Source organism: Heterodontus francisci, chromosome 18 (assembly GCF_036365525.1).
Source record: "Heterodontus francisci isolate sHetFra1 chromosome 18, sHetFra1.hap1, whole genome shotgun sequence".
Taxonomy (NCBI): domain Eukaryota; kingdom Metazoa; phylum Chordata; class Chondrichthyes; order Heterodontiformes; family Heterodontidae; genus Heterodontus; species Heterodontus francisci.
Window position 1 is genome coordinate 29,539,136 of NC_090388.1, and position 19,384 is coordinate 29,558,519.

The 19,384-nt window shown below is 44.6% G+C and overlaps 1 protein-coding gene across 9 annotated transcripts in view; it reads right to left on the reverse strand.

Moving 5' to 3' along the window:
• Positions 1–19,384, reverse strand: part of ptprq (protein tyrosine phosphatase receptor type Q) — a 297,632-nt gene that overhangs the window by 135,447 nt on the left and 142,801 nt on the right. For 8 of the 9 annotated variants that reach the window (XR_010976839.1, XM_068050461.1, XM_068050464.1 and 5 more), the window contains one exon: positions 1,900–2,181. The exons of the other annotated variant lie outside the window; for it this stretch is intronic. Coding sequence is in view for 7 of the 8 variants with exons in the window: in XM_068050461.1 (XP_067906562.1) it covers positions 1,900–2,181 (282 nt within the window). In the remaining variant the exon portion in view is untranslated. The remainder of the gene's footprint in view (positions 1–1,899; positions 2,182–19,384) is intronic. 9 annotated transcript variants of the gene reach the window in all.

Here is a 19,384-nt window from a genome sequence, read left to right on the forward strand (position 1 = left end):
AACTGGTTTATGCTTGAAGTCATCAAAAACTCCTTCAGTACCGCCACATTTATGTTGTCTGATGCAACATAAATATGATGTGTGGAGTTCAGGTTGTTTGAAGATTTCAAACAGGTTTATTAAACAGCTAACTAATATATACAGTACAGAGCTATTACAGGACTTGCCTCTTGGTGTTACAGTAGCAGTGTTTGCCTGGCATGTAGTCACATGACTATATCCTAGTACTTGGCTCATTAGCATACTAAGATCTTAAAGGGACATCACTCTTAAAGGCAAACACACACAATCCCTGTAAAATTTTGCAACTTGAAAAAACTCTACACAGCACCACATATTCATGGAATCAAAGCTACAGCCAGAAGAAATCAACCAGCAACTAACCTATAAGTAGTTGATGACCCCTTTAAACAGTGTTAATGGAGGAGGTCTTTGCTGCTGCTGAATGTGTGGTCAGCCTTGCAAGGTTAGACGCCCCCAGCTGCTGGGCTGAGGCTGCAAGGTGAAGGAGAGAAGAGCAGGGAAGTTATTTTTGAACAGCTGGGGGCAGGCAGGCAGGCACTCAGGCCCGGTGATCGGTTGGGGTGTGCGGCGTTGGTGGTGCATCAGAGGCAAGTTAGGCGCGCAGACGGCCATTGCTATCAGGGGGCCCTCCCTGGGCCATGGAACACCCATCAAGGAGGGCACCCCGGAAGCCTGCTGGGAGACCTCCAAGACTTAACTGGTGGTCTCCCCATGCAGTGGTGGGCACTCCCAACACAGCAAAATGCCTACGGGGCCTGGAAGTGGCCCTTAATTGGGCCCTTAAGTGGCTTAATTGGTTAGTCGGAGGGCAGCCATACTGTTAAGGTTATCGCTGCTGGCAATATGCCATGGCGGCAGAAAGACATCTGGCCCCTCTCCCAACACCTCCCCCCACCATATTGCCAGTCTTTCCAACTCCCAACCCAGCTCCAAAGGGCTGGGAAAATTCTGCCCTTTCATCTGCCTGCTTTGCAGGCTTCGAGCAGCCATTCATTGCTCGCATACTGATGCCCTCAACGATATGGCGTCCAGCACGACTCGCCCTAAAAGTATGAATGTGCGCCAATTTTCATTATTTCCAGTAAGAACTCTTGCATCCCAACAAAGATTCTTTGAAGTGAAAACTTTAAACCCTATAGCATAATATATTTAACTATCAGTTCTGTTCATATGTAACTTTGCTCTTCCTTTGTAAAATGTACAGAAAACTGTACATTATTTTCTGTCAGAACCTGCACATTGTTTATATTAACTCAATAAATTCTAAAGTCATCCTATTCAGAATGTCATTTGTTTAATTTCCATTTGCAAATACAGTGTTGGCAGCTATAGTAACCCAGTACTGGGAAAATTTGCAAAGATTAAGTAGACGTGTGAATGTCTTATGGTTTGAATGGAGTGGGAAACATTCCAAAAGTTTACAGCATAGAATAATGTAATGCCATTGGCATTCAGTGGTGGGTTCCATGAAACTGCTACTTTACTGTAACTAATGCACTTATAGTTCATATTAAAGGGCAAACTGCTAGGAACTGGAAAGAAAGGAAAAAACGTTGGCACATTTTAAACTGGATGGATATTGAGTAAGATATTTTGCCAGTTTATTGTTAACCCTTTACCCTCGCTATAAATGGAAAAGCAGGTCCCATTAAAGTGAACAGCACTTGGATGAAAATAATTGAGCAAACAGTTAAAAAGAGGCACCAACTCCCACTACAGATGGCTTTTTATTAGATCAGAATTGTAATCCAGCTGCAGAAAACATGCATGATGTATTGAGTAAGAGCATTGGTTTTCTATTTTCCTGGTAACAGCAGTACACTTCCATTTTTTTGGCAGAAATCTAAATTCTTAGTATTACAGAACAGTACTTACCATCTTGTTTAGTCACCAAAAGCACAGTTGGAGATGTTTGATTCCCATGACCATACTTGGTATACGCTTTAACAGAGATGTTATAAGGAGAAAATGTCTTTAAGTTTTCTAGATAAATGTGTGTTTCTGAACTGTTTATTGTAAAGCAATCAGTATAATTGGTGTATGTGACTTCATAGTATATAATAATTCCATTAGACTTCTCTGGAGGTGACCAGCTCAAGTATGCAGATGTTTCAGTTATATTTTTGAAGGTTAAGTTTTCAGGAGGTGTTTCTGGTTCTGTAAGGTACAAAGAACATAAATTTGTTTTCTCTGATTATTATGGAAATACTTATAACACTTAGTTACTGCAATGAAAGTTTAAATTGAACTTGTGTACTGCTAAACGAATATAATTAATTTAGAAAATTCAAGGATGGTGCTCGGAAGAAGTGTTGAATTCAAGGTTTAAAATTAAAATAGCTGCACATAAAACCCCAAATTTGGCTGTCAGCTTCCCTTGATCATGTATGGCACCATCTTTCAGTTTGCGGCTCTCAAATTAACAGCAATGACATGTGGCAGGTGTGAGGAAGAAAAACTCCAAAGGTATATTGTGTTCCTTTTCATTAGTTTTTCTTTCTGTTTGGTCATTTTTTTTGTGTTCATCAAAGTGAAAGGTGTCATTCCTAACAAAATGTTCTCATTTTTGATAGCCAGTATGAATATCAAGCAATATTGCTCCATCTATTCTGGTGGAATGATGTGTCTTAATTTGTATCTCACACCACTGGGACATTTCCATTTCCTTATTGTGAGTCTAAGTGAAATTAGTGCCTAATTGGGTGCAGTTTTTTGTTTCACATCCATGTCCAATGGCAATCCGGTTTAGATTGTCGAAAGCATAAAATTGGGTGGGATGGTGGAGGGAGGGGGTGAAACCCCCCACCTTCCAGTCTCTGCCAAAATTAAGTCCGGGGCAAGAAGACCTGTGAACAGCCTTCCGACCCTGCCACCACTTGAGGCCCTTACTGAGCAATTAAGTGCCTCATCCGCCACTGCAATTAGCCTTGTGGCGGGTGACCCTGTCGCTGCACGGGAAGCACGGCATGAAAAACCATGTGGGCTTCTTCCCGGCTCTGGAAGGGGGGTGGTCCTCGTTAAAAGGCACTTAGTTCCTGAACGAGGGACCCAGCATTGGAGCCCTGCTGCGAGCCACCCCTTGCCCTTGCTCCCCCATGACCCCCACCCCACAAGACCCCTCCCGCCCTGATCTACCTGTAGCCTGGGTCTAATGACACTCCTGGGCCTCGGATAGGTGCTCCACTGGCAATAGCCTCTGCCTTTGTGGTGGCGCTGCTCAGTTTAAGAGTTACTGGCCTCTGATTGGCCAGCAGCTTTCCAAGGGCAGGACTTACATCGCCGGGCCCTTGACCCCATGGAAGGCCTGCCACAGTTCACTTAAGTGCCTAATTGACACTAGATTTGGCAGACCTTCCACAGAAGTGGCAACGCGGGGTTCTCGGCATCGCATTCTTGGGACGTCGAGACCCCCGTTGCCAGCATAAAATCCCGGCCATTTTTTTCCATCAGTCCCTGCTGGAATCAAACTCAAGTTCCAGAGGTAAATAGCCAGTGTATTGTAGACTTATCGCAAAACTGCACTCCCACTGGGACCATCGGATTAGTGAACTCGCCCACCAGTGTGCACTTGATTATTGTACCTTATTAATGTCTAGCCAATCTATCTGCCTTTGCATATAATTTTATCTGCAACTGGTGTTTGTTAGAGAAGTTATGATGGGATAGAGGGAAGTACTGAGTGGGATGCTCAAGAGCTCCATGACGGGATCACTACTGTTTTCAATTTACATCGAAGACTTGAATTCATAAACTCAAATTTGCAAATGATACCAAACCAGGAGGAGTGGAAGAATAGAAGGAGGCAGTTCAGAAACTATGCAAAGCTTTAGACAAAATATGCAAGTCAGCAGAACAACGGCAGATCAAATGTACTACTGTTAAGTGTAAAGCATTGCACAGAGGAAGGAAAATGGGTGGGGTACATACTCCATGAATGATGTTGAAATAGGTAAAGAAGATGTTGAAAAATACCTTGGAGCCTTAACATCCTCAACTGGGGATGATGGCAAAGTGACAATGTTACTGGACTAATAATCCAGCAGCCCGAATAATGCTCTTAAGACATGAATTCAAATCTCACCACGACATGGAGTTTAAATTCAATTAATTAATAAATCTAGAATAAAATGCCAGTCTCATTAATAATGATCATGAAACTGTTAATTGTGTTTGTTCATATGCAGGTGGAGGGTGTTAATTGGGGTCTTACTTAAGTATATATAAGGAGACATTTACTGAAATTGGGTGAAGCTTTGAGTGAGGAGCTGCATGTTTGTAATTTTTTTACTTTGTAAAATAAATGCAAGACTGAGTAAAGATTGGCTCCAGCCTAATTCTTCAACAAGAAGTTTTCTGGACTATAACATGCTGGCAGTGGATGGTTGCCTAAAGGTGAAGGTTGGAAACTAAGAATTATTTTTCACTTCGAACAGTGGCTATTGTGGAAAATGGCAGAGAGCGAGTGTAAATTGTCAGGGTATGATTACCTTCCAATATTCTGAGTCTGAACTGCACGACCAGTGGAAGAATGAAATGGATATGTGAACATGGGTTACATCCCTACCAAAGAGGAAACAAAGTATGGCCTTGGTGTTGTAACTTTCTACCAAAAGTAAAATCAGAAGTAAAGTAATTTGTGAACTGGATGCTCATCGGTTGGATACTGATGAAGGTTTGGATCTTCTGTTAGAATTCTTGGATGAGATTTACAAGAAAGGTGATTTATTAAATGCCTACGATGCATGGTCATGGACTTTAGCAGACTGTAGAAGATTTAGAAAATTCAATTTGGAGATCCCTGGTTCAGTGCTAGCATTTAAGTTGCAGATTGTGCTAGGGTGTCGCACATGGACAGGCTCCTGATTCTAACTGGGGTTCAGTTCTCAGAAAAATTGGCTCAGATGTCTGATGCCTTAAAAGAAATTTCTGGGAAAACAGCCATTTCCTGCAGCACTGGTAGAACAAATGGGATATTCTGCAGTGACACAAAGAATGGAACACTCAATGATTGCTGGATTTCAAAATAGTCCAGATACTGGATGCAAGCACCAATACAATGGAAAAGTTAAAGAAGGAGGAATGAGGATGAAAGCACCTTTAGCAGATCTATTACAGCAAAAGACAGAATTGGAACAGCAATTCTTTTTCTTTCTTTTCTTTTGGGCCTCCTTATCTCGAGAGACAATGGATACGCGCCTGGAGGTGGTCAGTGGTTTGTGAAGCAGCGCCTGGAGTGGCTATAAAGGCCAATTCTGGAGTGACAGGCTCTTCCACAGGTGCTGCAGAGAAATTTGTTTGTTGGGGCTGTTGCACAGTTGGCTCTCCCCTTGCGCCTCTGTCTTTTTTCCTGCCAACTACTAAGTCTCTTCGACTCGCCACAATTTAGCCCTGTCTTTATGGCTGCCCGCTAGCTCTGGCGAATGCTGGCAACTGACTCCCACGACTTGTGATCAATGTCACACGATTTCATGTCGCGTTTGCAGACGTCTTTATAACGGAGACATGGACGGCCGGTGGGTCTGATACCAGTGGCGAGCTCGCTGTACAATGTGTCTTTGGGGATCCTGCCATCTTCCATGCGGCTCACATGGCCAAGCCATCTCAAGCGCCGCTGACTCAGTAGTGTGTATAAGCTGGGGGTGTTGGCCGCTTCAAGGACTTCTGTGTTGGAGATATAGTCCTGCCACCTGATGCCAAGTATTCTCCGAAGGCAGCGAAGATGGAATGAATTGAGACGTCGCTCTTGGCTGGCATACGTTGTCCAGGCCTCGCTGCCGTAGAGCAAGGTACTGAGGACACAGGCCTGATACACTCGGACTTTTGTGTTCCGTGTCAGTGCGCCATTTTCCCACACTCTCTTGGCCAGTCTGGACATAGCAGTGGAAGCCTTACCCATGCGCTTGTTGATTTCTGCATCTAGAGACAGGTTACTGGTGATAGTTGAGCCTAGGTAGGTGAACTCTTGAACCACTTCCAGAGCGTGGTCGCCAATATTGATGGATGGAGCATTTCTGACATCCTGCCCCATGATGTTCGTTTTCTTGAGGCTGATGGTTAGGCCAAATTCATTGCAGGCAGACGCAAACCTGTCGATGAGACTCTGCAGGCATTCTTCAGTGTGAGATGTTAAAGCAGCATCGTCAGCAAAGAGGAGTTCTCTGATGAGGACTTTCCGTACTTTGGACTTCGCTCTTAGACGGGCAAGGTTGAACAACCTGCCCCCTGATCTTGTGTGGAGGAAAATTCCTTCTTCAGAGGATTTGAACGCATGTGAAAGCAGCAGGGAGAAGAAAATCCCAAAAAGTGTGGGTGCGAGAACACAGCCCTGTTTCACGCCACTCAGGATAGGAAAGGGCTCTGATGAGGAGCCACCATGTTGAATTGTGCCTTTCATATTGTCATGGAATGAGGTGATGATACTTAGTAGCTTTGGTGGACATCCGATCTTTTCTAGTAGTCTGAAGAGACCACGTCTGCTGACGAGGTCAAAGGCTTTGGTGAGATCAATGAAAGCAATGTAGAGGGACATCTGTTGTTCACGGCATTTCTCCTGTATCTGACGAAGGGAGAACAGCATGTCAATAGTCGATCTCTCTGCACGAAAGCCACACTGTGCCTCAGGGTAGACGCGCTCGGCCAGCTTCTGGAGCCTGTTCAGAGCGACTCGAGCAAAGACTTTCCCCACTATGCTGAGCAGGGAGATTCCACGGTAGTTGTTGCAGTCACCGCGGTCACCTTTGTTTTTATAGAGGGTGATGATGTTGGCATCGCGCATGTCCTGGGGTACTGCTCCCTCGTCCCAGCACAGGCATAGCAGTTCATGTAGTGCTGAGAGTATAGCAGGCTTGGCACTCTTGATTATTTCAGGGGTAATGCTGTCCTTCCCAGGGGCTTTTCCGCTGGCTAGGGAATCAATGGCATCACTGAGTTCCGATTTGGTTGGCTGTATGTCCAGCTCATCCATGACTGGTAGAGGCTGGGCTGCATTGAGGGCAGTCTCAGTGACAGCATTCTCCCTGGAGTACAGTTCTAGGTAGTGCTCAACCCAGCGGTCCATCTGTTTGCGTTGGTCAGTGATTATGTCCCCCGATTTAGATTTGAGGGGGGTGATCTTCTTGATGGTTGGCCCAAGAGCTCTCTTCATGCCATCATACATTCCTCTGATGTTTCCGGTGTCTGAGGCCAGCTGAATATGACTGCATAGTGTTGCCAGTAGTCGTTTGCGCAACGCCTAGCTGTTCTTTGTGCAGTACTTCTGGCTGCTTTAAGTGCTGCGGATGTTAAATCGCTGGGGGCTTTCTTGTAGTTCAAAAGTGCAATGCGCTTAGCGGCTATGACAGGTTCCAGCTCTTCATTATGAGATTGAAACCAGTCTGCATTTCTCTTCACACTTTTGCCGTAGGTGGTCAAAGCTGACTCATAGATGGCGTCTCTGATGTGGGCCCACTTGGTCTCAGCATCCCCTGTGGGAGTGTTTTGAAGGGCTGTTACAAGTGAATTTAGAAATTTTTGTAACAGCTGTGGGTGAGAAATTCTGCTCGTGTTGATGCGCGGATGGCCCTTCTGCTTGGAATGATGCAACTTCTTTGGTCTGAGTCTAACCTTGCTGCACACCAGGGAGTGGTCGGTGTCGCAGTCCGCACTGTGGAAGCTGCGTGTGATTTGAACACTGTTTAAGGCGGCTCGCCTTGTGACACTGAGGTCTAGCTGGTGCCAACGACGTGATCTTGGGTGCCTCCATGAAACCTAGTGACAGGGTTTAGTGTGAAAGAACGAGTTGGTGATGCAGAGGTTATGATAGGTACACAACTCAAGCAGTCTCTGCCCGTTCTCATTCATCCTTCCAACGCCATAGCGCCCAAGGCAGGAGGGCCATGAGTCATGGTCGGCCCCAACCCTGGCATTAAAGTCCCCCAGCAGGAATAGGTGTTCGGTGTTGGGGATGCTGCTAATGATGTTATGGAGTTGTTCATAGAACTGGTCTTTAGCTTCAGGTGCGGAGCAGAGTGTTGGAGCATAGATGCTGAGTAGGTGTACTGGACCAGAGGTGGTGAGCAGTCGGATGGACAGTATGCGTTCCGAGCCATTTGAGGGAGGCTCTATCATGCTGAGCAAGGAGTTTCTGATGGCGAAGCCCACTCCATGCTGTCTTGGTTCTTCAGGATCCCTGCCCTGCCAGAAGAAGGTGTAGTCTTGCTCTGCTAGAGAGCCACTCGCGGGGAGGCGAGTCTCCTGAAGTGCTGCAATGTCCACATTGAATCTACTGAGCTCGTTGTTAATGATGGCGGTCTTCCGAGAATCGTTGATTTGTGTAAGGTCTTCCGACAGGCCAGGACACATAGTTCTGACGTTCCAGCTTGCAAAGCGAAGGGCTGGTACCTTCTTTCCTTTTTTCATGTTGTTTGGTGCGGTGTATCAGTCCACCTTTCGGGCAATGACCCTGAGCTCCAAGCACCCATTGAAGCAGGCAGACTGTGGCGGGACAGAACCTTATTGACCGGGGGCTGCCCGGTTTGAGGCGGGCGGTAGCTGTCCAGTGAGGTGCAATGACCTCTCCCACCGACAAAGGCAACCCGTGGCGCCCAGTTTCTACGCCAATTTATCTGGACTTATAACCCGTAACTGCTGCCTTCCGTGTTGTTTTAGTCGCTGTGAGGCAACTATGGAGTGACCTCTCCATGGCGCATGCCTGGGCAAATTTATGGAGGTTGAGAATTGCCCAGTCGTCAAAACCCCCCTCTCGGCCTTTCTGATGGCTCCTGGGCTGGAAGCTCCCTAGGAAGCTCCCTTGCTGTTCAACTCTATCCATGGCCATCTGCTGCCATCCCTAACGTTTTCTCCCCCAATCTGCCCTCTGAAACTGTTTAAATTCCCCTGGCTCTTTAAATCAGTTCATTTTAGCCCTATCTAAAAGTTAACAGTTAGTTTTAGTGTATGTTACCTGGGCCCACTGCCCTCCCCCAGCCACACCTGCTCTTTGTTTTCTCAATGAAATTGATCCGGATGAAACTGACGAGCACAGCTGCCGATACTTCAATCTCCGATCCTGCTGTCTTCACAGTCCAGAGTGTCTGCAGCCACGGCATGCGGTAAGTCCATTGAGGTGAAGAAGGAGCTGCGGGACCCGAGAGAAGTCCTGTGAAAAGGTGCCCCGAACACCCAAAACATCCACGAACGGCCCCCCCGGCCGCAACTTCAAAGCGCCCGCGGGAGATGGCTCGGAGAGCATCTGCAGCGCACTGTCGGCAATGCTGCATGCTTTTATTTAAACCACTGCAAAAAAAAACCCTTAGCAAATGTAATCACCTCTAAGTCTGCCAAATGATGCTTCACCTCCCGAAGGACGTGGATGAGCTTTCCGGACGTCGATGGTGGGCACTGAGGAAATGGCTTATTACCTGCACCAGATTCCACCCCCCCTCCCCCCCCTTTTACCCCCCTTCCACCCCCCCCCCACCCCCGTCCCCTTCCCTGCTCCACCCTCTCAGCTCACCCCCTCACAACCCCGTCCCAGCCCGCCCCCCCCTCGCACCATCTTCACCCCGCACCCCCTTCCCCTGCACCCCACCCCCTCCCTCTACCCCTCCCCCTTGCATCCCCTCCTCCCACCGGCACCATCCTACACCTGTGTAGGGGCCCCAACAACCCCACTGCCTTGTGGGCGTCTCGGGAGAGACCAAGGCTAAGGGAGTAAACCCTAACAGAAAATCCGGAGCGGAACCCCGTAGGCGGTCATGTGTCACCTTTGGCATGTTTCCGGCAGTTCCTGCAGCCATACTGGTGCCAAACGTCGTGTCCTGCACTCCTTTGGACCCCACCAGGAACAGCAATAATAGGCAAATAAATCCCAAGAATGCCCAAGGAACTGTTAATAAGTACTTCAGGTGTGACTCGAAGTATCATTATGCAATGAACTGCCCTAAGCGGAGAGGCAGGGTCCTCAAAATGACACAAGACACAGAGAATACTGAGGCAGAAGAGGAAGATAATGATGAATCTAAATGAATTGTACTGGTCACAAGGAGTTTTAGCCCTGTGATGAATGTGTCAGTTACAGATTAATTCAGCTGTGCTGTATTAAATAATGCTTAAACAATCGAGAGTAGATTAGTTAAAATGTTATCTGGATTCACTCAGTAGGGAGGATCAACGCAAGGTTAAGGAGTATAAAAGTACTACTTGCTTTAGGTTTGGTGATGACAACACATTGAAGTCACTGAAGAGAGTTGTAATTCCATGTAAAATAGCTGGAGTAAGCCCCTTTATCAGTACTGATGTAATCTCTAGTGAAATACCTTTACTGTTGAGTAAACCTTCAATGAAAAAGGCACAAATGAAACTTGATATGGGGCATGATAAGGCAATTGTTTTAGGAAAGTCAGTGGATTTGCAGTTTACCCAGCCAGGGCATTCTTGTATCCCCTTAAAAAAACTTGATGTTTCTGGTCAGAATGTTAGAGGTGTTAGTGGCATCAGGTATTAAGAATCAGAGAAAAAAAGCAAATTATCTTAAATTTACACAGATAATTTGTTCACCCTTCTTGTCAGAGATTAAGAACTCTGCTAAAGGATTCAGGTGTGATATTGATAAAGAGTGTACAAGGATAATAGATAAGTGAAAAGTATGAAATCTGTAACAAGTATCGGAGGACGCCGTCACATCCTATTGTAACCCTTCCATTGGCACATGACTTTAATGAGGTAGTTGCCATGGATTTAAAGGTATGGCACAAAGACAGAAATATTTTCATTCTACATTTTATAGACCTGGCAACCAGTTTAGTCTTTCTACAATAATACATAGCAAGGTCAAAAGGGTGATTATAGATAATATCATGGAGAAATGGATAGGGACACCAGCTAAGTTTCTGACTGATAATGGAGAGGAATTTGCCAATGATAAGTTCAGAGATATGTGTGAAAATATGAACATTATGGTCATCAATACCTGAGCTGAAAGCTCTTTCAGCAATGGGCTCTCTGAAAGGAATCATGTGGTGATCGATGAAATGCTGCATAAAATCTTAGCTGACCAACCAAACTGCAGGTTGATAACTGCCTGGGCATGGGCAGTTCATGCAAAAAATTCGCTTCAGATGGTTACGGGATATAATCCCTATCAATTGGTCTATGGGCGAAATCCCAATTGCCTTCTGTGCTGTGCGACAGTCCTACTGCACTAGAAAGTATTATAATTAGTTCCTTTGTTTCTGCACATTTGAATGCTTTACATGCAGGGAGATGAACTTTCATCAAGGCTGAGGTCTCAGGGAAAATTTGAAGAGCACTGAGTCATCATAACAGGCCATCTGAGACAGAATTTAATTCCGGAGATTTGGTGTATTATTAAAAAAGAGGGAATGGAAAGGCCCTGGTAAGACAGTAGCTATCAAACATGGAAATCAAACTGTTAAAGTTCATTCCTCACGATTAATCGGGATTCATTAAAAATCTCAGAATCTGAGCAGCTGATAGAAGGAAATGAGGCACCTTGTACCTCAAATGCTCATGTGTTTTGTGATCAAGGTCTTGAGGAACAGAGTACAGTAGATCAAGGGTTGGACAGTGGTAATGTGAGCAATCATGACACACAGGGCAGAGCTAGCACATCCAAAGGCCAATTGCCCCGAGTAGGTACTCGGGTGAAGGATATTTCAGAGGGGTCTAGTGAGTGGAGGGATGTGACAATTGTGGGATGTGCAGGAAAATCTACTGGCAAGTTTAAATATTGGTTGAATGTTCAGGATGATGGCCAAGAAGTGAGGTCCATGGACTGGCAGAATGGGGTGAAAGAGTGGAGAGTAAGAAAGCACAGTGCAAGTTCTAATAGTGGGTCTGGAAGTGACTTGCATCAGGAAATAATCACATACTGATGAAAGAGCCTCCGATAGTGCGAGAGGGAGATCTTACAGTAGCAGTCCCGAAAGTGCCAGTAGAAGCCATAGTTTGAACAGATTACACAACGAAATGAAGGCTGAAGAACAGTCTCGCAAAAGAACTAGAGGCAGAAGTCCTCATGACTGTGAAGTTTTGGTGGCTGCCAATAAACTAATAAGAGAGGCAAAACAAAAGGAATTAGTCAGTTGGTGTTTATTCTGAGGTCCCAGATAAGGGAAAGTCAGACTTGTCACATAGATGGATCTTTACTGAAAAAGTCGTTGCAGATGTGACTTATGAGGCTAAAGCGAGGCTAGTTGCGAGAGGTTTTCAAGAGTGACTGGGCGATACCGATGTAAAAGTAATTTTGAAAATCTTTTTAGCCGTTTTGACCACATAGTCATGGGAACGTAAATCAATCAACATAAAAGCTGTGTTTTTGCAGGGTGATACCTTTCAGAGAAGTGTTTCTGAAACTGCCTAAAGAGGCAGCAGATGCAGAAGGAAAACTATGGAAACTAAACAAATGAGTCTATGGCTTTAATGATACTTCCGGAGTATGTTATTTCTCAGTAAGATTTGTTTTGCTGAAAGTTGGTTGTGTTCACGCATGTTTAATTGGTACCATAAAGGGAAATTTTCAGACATTTTCATGATGCACGTTTATGATTTCTTATGGGGTGGTACTGCAGAATATGAGAAAAGTATTATTAATAAAGTTAGAGTAGAAATTAAGATTGGGAATCCAGCTGTATGGGGTTTTTAAATATATTGGTTTAGATATCAAAGACAGTAGGTCTGGAATAACTTTAAATCAACAATCCTATTTAGAAAGTGTTACTCCCATCCTGGTTAAGCATGCTAGGTCATTACAGAAAGATGATGATATATCTAAAGAATAGAAAGAGCAATTGCAAACCTTGGTTGGACAATTAATCTGGTTGTGCACTCAGACTAGACCTGATGCTAGTTTTGATGTGTTGGGAAAAAGTTGAGAAAAAGCCAAAAGTTGAGAATGTTTTGAGGGCAAATAAAACATTTAAAAAAATTAAATCTGGAGAAATGCATACATACGTTCCCATTCTTAGGTGAGCCAAATCCAAAGAATATGAGACTAATCACTTTTAGTGATGCTTCACCTGCTAATCTTGCTGATGGGTATTCAAGTGCAGCTGGTTTCCTAATATTTTTGATGGGTGAAAATGGGAAATGTTGTCCTATAGCTTGGGAATCTAAGCAAATAAAAATGGTTGTTAAAAGTACTTTAGCTGCTGAAATACTGGCTCTTGTGAAGGCAGTTTTTTAAATTATTCGTTCATGGGATGTAGATATCACCGACTAGGCCAGCATTTATTGCCCATCCATAATTACCCTGGAGAAGATGGTGGTGAGCTGTCTTCTTGAACTGCTGCAGTTCTTGTGTTTAGGTACACCAACAGTGCTGTTAGGAAGGGAGTTTCAAGATTTTGACCTAGCCACAGTGAAGGAACGGCAACATAGTTCCAAGTCAGGATGATGTGTGCCTTGTATGGGAATATGCAGGTGGTGGTGTTCCCATGCATCTGCTGTCCTTGTCCTTCTAGATGGTAGAGGTCACGGACTTGGAAGGTGCTGTCAAAGGAGCCTTGGTGAGTTGATGCAGTGCATCTTGTAGATGGTACACACTGCTGCCATTGTACGTCAGTGGTGGAGTGAGTGAATGTTGAAGTTGTTGGATGGGGTGCCAATCAAGCGGGCTGCTTTATCCTTGACGGTGTCGAGCTACTTGAGTGTTGTTGGAGCTGCACTCATCCAGGCAAGTGGAAAGTATTCCATCACACTCCTGTCTTGTGCCTTGTAGATGGTGGTCAGGCATTGGGGAATCAGCAATCGCCGCAAAATTCCCAGCCTCTGACCTGCTCTTGTAGCCACAGTATTTATGCAGCTAGTCCAGTTCAGTTTCTGGTCAATGATAACTCCCAGGATGTTGACAGTGGGGGATTCAGTAACGCCAATGAACATCAAGGGGAAATGGTTAGATTTTCTCTCGTTTGAGACGGTCGCTACCTGGCACTTGTGTGGCACGAATGTTACTTGCCACTTATCAGCCCAAGCTTGGATATTGTCCAGGTCTTGCTGCATCTGGACATGGGCTGCTTCAGTATCTGAGGAGTCACGAATGGTACTGAGCATTGTGCAATCATCAACAAACACCTTACTTCTGACATTATGGTGGACGGAAGGTCATTGATGAAGCAGCTGAAGATGGTTGGGCCTAGGACACTATGCTGAGGAACTCCTGCAGTGATGTCCTGGGACTGAGATAATTTACCTCCAACAACCACAACCATCTTCCTTGGTGCTAGGTATGACTCCAAGCAGCAGAGAGCTTTCCCTGATTCCCATTGACTCATTTTGCTGGGGCTCCTTGATGTCATACTCGGTCAAATGCTGCCTTGATGTCAAGGGCAGGCAGTCTTACCTCACCTCTTGAGTTCAGCTCCTTTGTCCATGTTTGGATCAAGGCTGTAACGAGGTCAGGAGCTGAGTGGTCCTGGCTGAACCCAAACTGAGCGTCAGTGAGCAGGTTATTGCTGAGAAAGTGCTGCTTGATAGCATTGTCAACGACCCCTTCCATCACTTTGCTGATGATCAAGAGTAGACTGATAGTGCCGTAATTGGCTGGGTTGGATTTGTCCTGCTCTTTGTGTACAGGACATACTTGGCAATTTTCCACATTGCTGGGTAGATGCCAGTGTTGTAGTTGTACTGGAACAGCTTGGCTAGAGGCATGGCTAGTTCTGCAGCACAAGTCTTCAGTATTATTGCTGGAATACTGTCAGGGCCCATAGCCTTTGCAATATCCAGTGCCTTCAGCCATTTCTTGATATCACGTGGAGTGAATCGAATTGGCTGAAGACTGGCATCTGTGATGCCAGGGACCTCAGAAGGAGGCTGAGATGGATCAGCCTTGTCTTTTGCACTAATGTGCTGGGCTGCCCCATTGTTGAGGATGGGGCTATTTGTGGAGCCTGCTCCTCGTGTCAGTTATTTTATTGTCCACCACCATTCACAACTGGATGTGGAAGGACTGCAGAACCTATATCTGATCCATGTCTATCATATGCTGCTTCTGCTGTTTGACATGCAAGTAGTCCTGTCTTGTACCTTCACCAGGCTGACACCTCAATTTTATATATGCCTGGTGCTGTTTCTGGCATGCCCTCCTGCACTCTTCACTGAACCTGGATTGGTCCCCCAGCTTGATGGTAATGGTAGACTGGGGGATATGCCGGGCCATGAGGTTACAGATTGTGGTTGAATACAATTCTGCTGCTGTTGATGGCCCACAGCGCCTCATGGATGCCCAGTTTTGAGTTGCTAAATCAGTTCTCAGTCTACCCCATTTAGCACGGTGGTAGTGCCACACAACAGGATGGTGGGTATCTTCAATGTGAAGATGGGACTTCGTCTCCACAAGGACTATGTGGTGGTCACTCCTACCAATACTAACATGGACAGATGCATCTGTGACAGGTAGACTGGCGAGTATGAAGCCATGTAAGATTTTCCCTCTTGTTGGTTCCCTCACCATCTGCCACAGACCCAGTCTAAGAGCTATGTCCTTTAGGGCTCAGTTAGTAGTTGTGCTACCAAACCATTCTTGGTCATGGACATTGAAGTCCATCACCCAGAGTACATTCTGTACCCTTGCTATCCTGCCATATTCAGTCATGAATGGTGGTGGACAATTAAACAATTAACTGGAGGAAGAGGTTCCAAAAACATCCCCATCCTCAATGATGGTGGAGTCCAGCCCATCAGTGCAATTTTCAGCCAGAAGGGTCAAATGGATGATCCATCTCGGCCTCCTCCCTAAATCCCCACCATCATAGATGCCAGACTTCAGACAAGTCGATACACTCCATGTGATATCAAGAAATGGCTGAGAGCATTGGATATAGCAAAGGCTATGGGCCCTGACAACATCCCGGCTGTAGTACTGAAGACCTAGTTGCACCCTTAGCTAAACTGTTCCAATACAGCTGCAACACTGGCATCTACCCGCTGATCTGACAAGTTGGCAGGTATGTTCTGTCCACAAAAAGCAAGACAAATCCAATCCAGCTAATTATTGTCCCATCAGTCTACTTTCAATCATCAGCAAAGTGATCGAAGGTGTCATTGACAGTGCTATCACTCAACGTTTACTCAGCAATAAACTGCTCACCGATGCTCCATCAGGGACACTCAGCTCCAGACCTCATTACAGTCTTAGTCCTAACATGGACAAAAGAGCTGAATTACAGAGGTGAGATGGCAGTGACTTTCCTTCAGATCTAGGCAACATTTGACCGAGTGTGGCATCAAGAAACTCTGGGAAATTGAAGTCAATGGGAATCAGGAGGAAACTCTCCACTGCTTGGAATCATACCTAGCACAAAGCAACATGGTGGCAGTTTTGGAGGTCAATCACCTCAGCTCCAGGACATCGCTGCAGGATAATATCTGAAGCCCATCCATCTCCAGTTGCTTCATTAATGACTTTCCCTCCAACATAAGGTCAAAAATGGAAATGCTCGCTGATGACTGCATTGTGTTCAGTACCATTCGCAACTCCTCAGATACTGAAGCAGTCCTTGCCCACATGCAGCAAGACCTGGATAACATTGAAAATGGCAAGTAACATTCGCGCCACACAGGTACCAGGCAATCTTCAACATGAGAGAATCTAACCATCTCACCTTGGCATTCAACAGCATTACCATCGCTGAATCCTACATCATCAACATCCTGGGAGTTACCATTGACCAGGAACTTAACTGGACCAGCCACATAATTACTGTAGTTACAAGAGCAGGTCAGGGGCTGGGAATTCTGTGATGAGTAACTCACTTCCTGACTCCCCAAAGCCTGTCCACCATCTACAACGCACATGTCAGGAGTGTGATGGGATACTCTCCACTTGCTTGGATGAGTGCAGTTCCAACATGTAAGATTATTAGGTCAGTAAAAAATTACTAACCAGAATACTAATTGTTAAAATCTAGCTATTATAAACTAACAACTGAATTATTTTTATAAACTAACATTTAGCTTTATTAAAACCCTTCTTTGTAGCATGATAAATTGGGAAAACTTAGGAAATAGGGCACAATATAGACAAGATGTCAAGATAGAGGGATTCTGATAGATTATGTCTAGTTTTCAAATGCTTACTTGCAGTAAAAGGGTGAGACCTTGAGAGCAGACAGTGAAAAACAGCTTATGAGAACAAAGTGTAGAATTGCCTGCTAATGAGAAAAGGAACTTCGGAATGTAAAAGCATTGAGATAAAGTAGTCAACACAAAGGGGTATTACTTGCATAAATCCAAAAGGTTAGCAGCCATCACAAAATGATCCTTGGTTGGTTAAGAAAGGCATCCGTTAATACAAGACCGATCACTGCTTGGGAGAAGGGAAGGTTAATTGGAAAGGAGTCAGGACAAAAGAAGCCTTGACTGTGTCCCTGTACAGCAGAGAATTTTCGAACAAGAAACAAGAGAGAGACCGACTAAAAAACTTGAAGACCAAAAGCTGCAAGAGAAAGAGTCGTGCACTCTGCCGTCCAGTCTCTAATACGGGTAATATCTGCGTGCGACTGTTAAGCACTGCCTGAGTTTGTGACTACGGTTTATCTGAAAACTTAATAAACTTGTCCTTACCTTTATCTCAATAAAGTCAATTCACAATAAGCTTTGTGCTGCCAAATCTGTTCCCACCTTAGAAGGGAGTATAAACACCCCTATCTTATCAAATCTTACAAACAACACTTAAGAAGCTCGACACTATCCAAGACAAAGCAGCCTGCTTGACTGGCACCCCAACGAACAACTTAAACATTCACTCCCTCCACCACTAGTGCACAGTGGTAGCAGTGTGTACCATCTACAAGATGCATTTCAACAACTCGCCAAGGCTCCTTTGACAGCGCTTTCCAAACCTGAAACCTCTACCTCCTAGAAGAAAAGGGCAGCAGATGCATGGGAACACCACCACCTGCAAGTTCTCCTCCAAGTCACATTCCATTCTGACTTGGAACTATATCACTATTCCTTCACTGTAACTGGGTCAAAATCCTGGAACTCCCTCCTTAACAGCACTGTGGGTGAACCTACAACACATGGACTGCAGCAGTTCAAGAAGGCAGCTCACCACTACCTTTTCAAGAGCAATTAGGAATGGGCAATAAATACTGGCCATGCCAGTGCCACTTATATCCCAAGAATGAATAAAAAACAATCATACAACCTGATCAACCAATGGACATCAGTGATCAATAAAACCAACAGAATGTTTAACTACCAAAATAGTACAGTATAAGTCAGAGGGATTAAACTATACTGTGTTCAGGTCAAATCACACCTTGAGTGCTGTGTTCATTTTGTAGTGCTGTGTCACTGAGAAAAAAAGTGAGAGATTCAGGCATTGAAGTTAATGCAGAGAGGAACCCCATAGTGTGAGAGAAAAGTGTTAAAAGGAAATGCTGAAGAACCTAGTACTTTTCAACCTGGAAAGGAGGCATCAGATAGATGATCATATAGAGGTATATAAGATCATTAAGAGAATGAAATGGCAAATCCAAAAAATTAATTTAAATTTTGGGAGTGGGACAAGAACCACAGGTTTAAACTAGGGAAAAATAAATTTAAGACTGATATCAGGAAATATTTCTTCACAAAAAGATTGATTAATTCTTGGAATGGGTTCCAGAAAGATTAGAGTAGATAAAAATCTGGAATTATTTAAGAAGCAATTAGATGCTGAAATAGAATGACTGGCATGTCTTTTTGGATGGTGAATTAAGGTAGGTCGTAATTAAGGCTGAAAATCCACAGTGGTAATCCTGGTCTCCCACCGGAAATTCAGTGGGAGTCCAGCTGAGCAGCTACAGTAACAGAGTAAATAGCTGTTTGAAGCACCTTAGGATGTTTTATTATGTTTCACACGCTATATAAATGCATGCTTTTGTTGTTCAGCTGATTATGCTGTTTCTCTAATGTTTCCATTGGTCTTTCACCAAAGTTATGGAGGGAATTCAGAAGAACTCCTGTGGGAATTCCAAGCATTAAATTTTAATCACTGGAATGAAAAATCGGTGTATACATGTAAGCATGCATGTGGAGAGCTTACTTCTCAGAAGGATTACAGTTGTAGTATTGGCTGAAACCAATACTGCAGCTATTGTTGGTACATTGGCAACTGGAGAATAAATGCACCATAACATTATATATATTTATCAAGGATTCTTACCAGGAGAAACATCTCATGGTAAGGCAAATAATTTTTTTTTTAAATAGTGTTTAGGTACCTTTGCTGAGTCAGCCAATTCCAGCCAGGCAGCAGTGGGGCCACACCAATTGGCCTCGACATTTGCAAGCTAGGAAATGTTCTCAAAACTCATCAGTTTCTGATAACTTTCCTGTTATAAATATGCATAGACAGCCATCAGAAATGATGTAT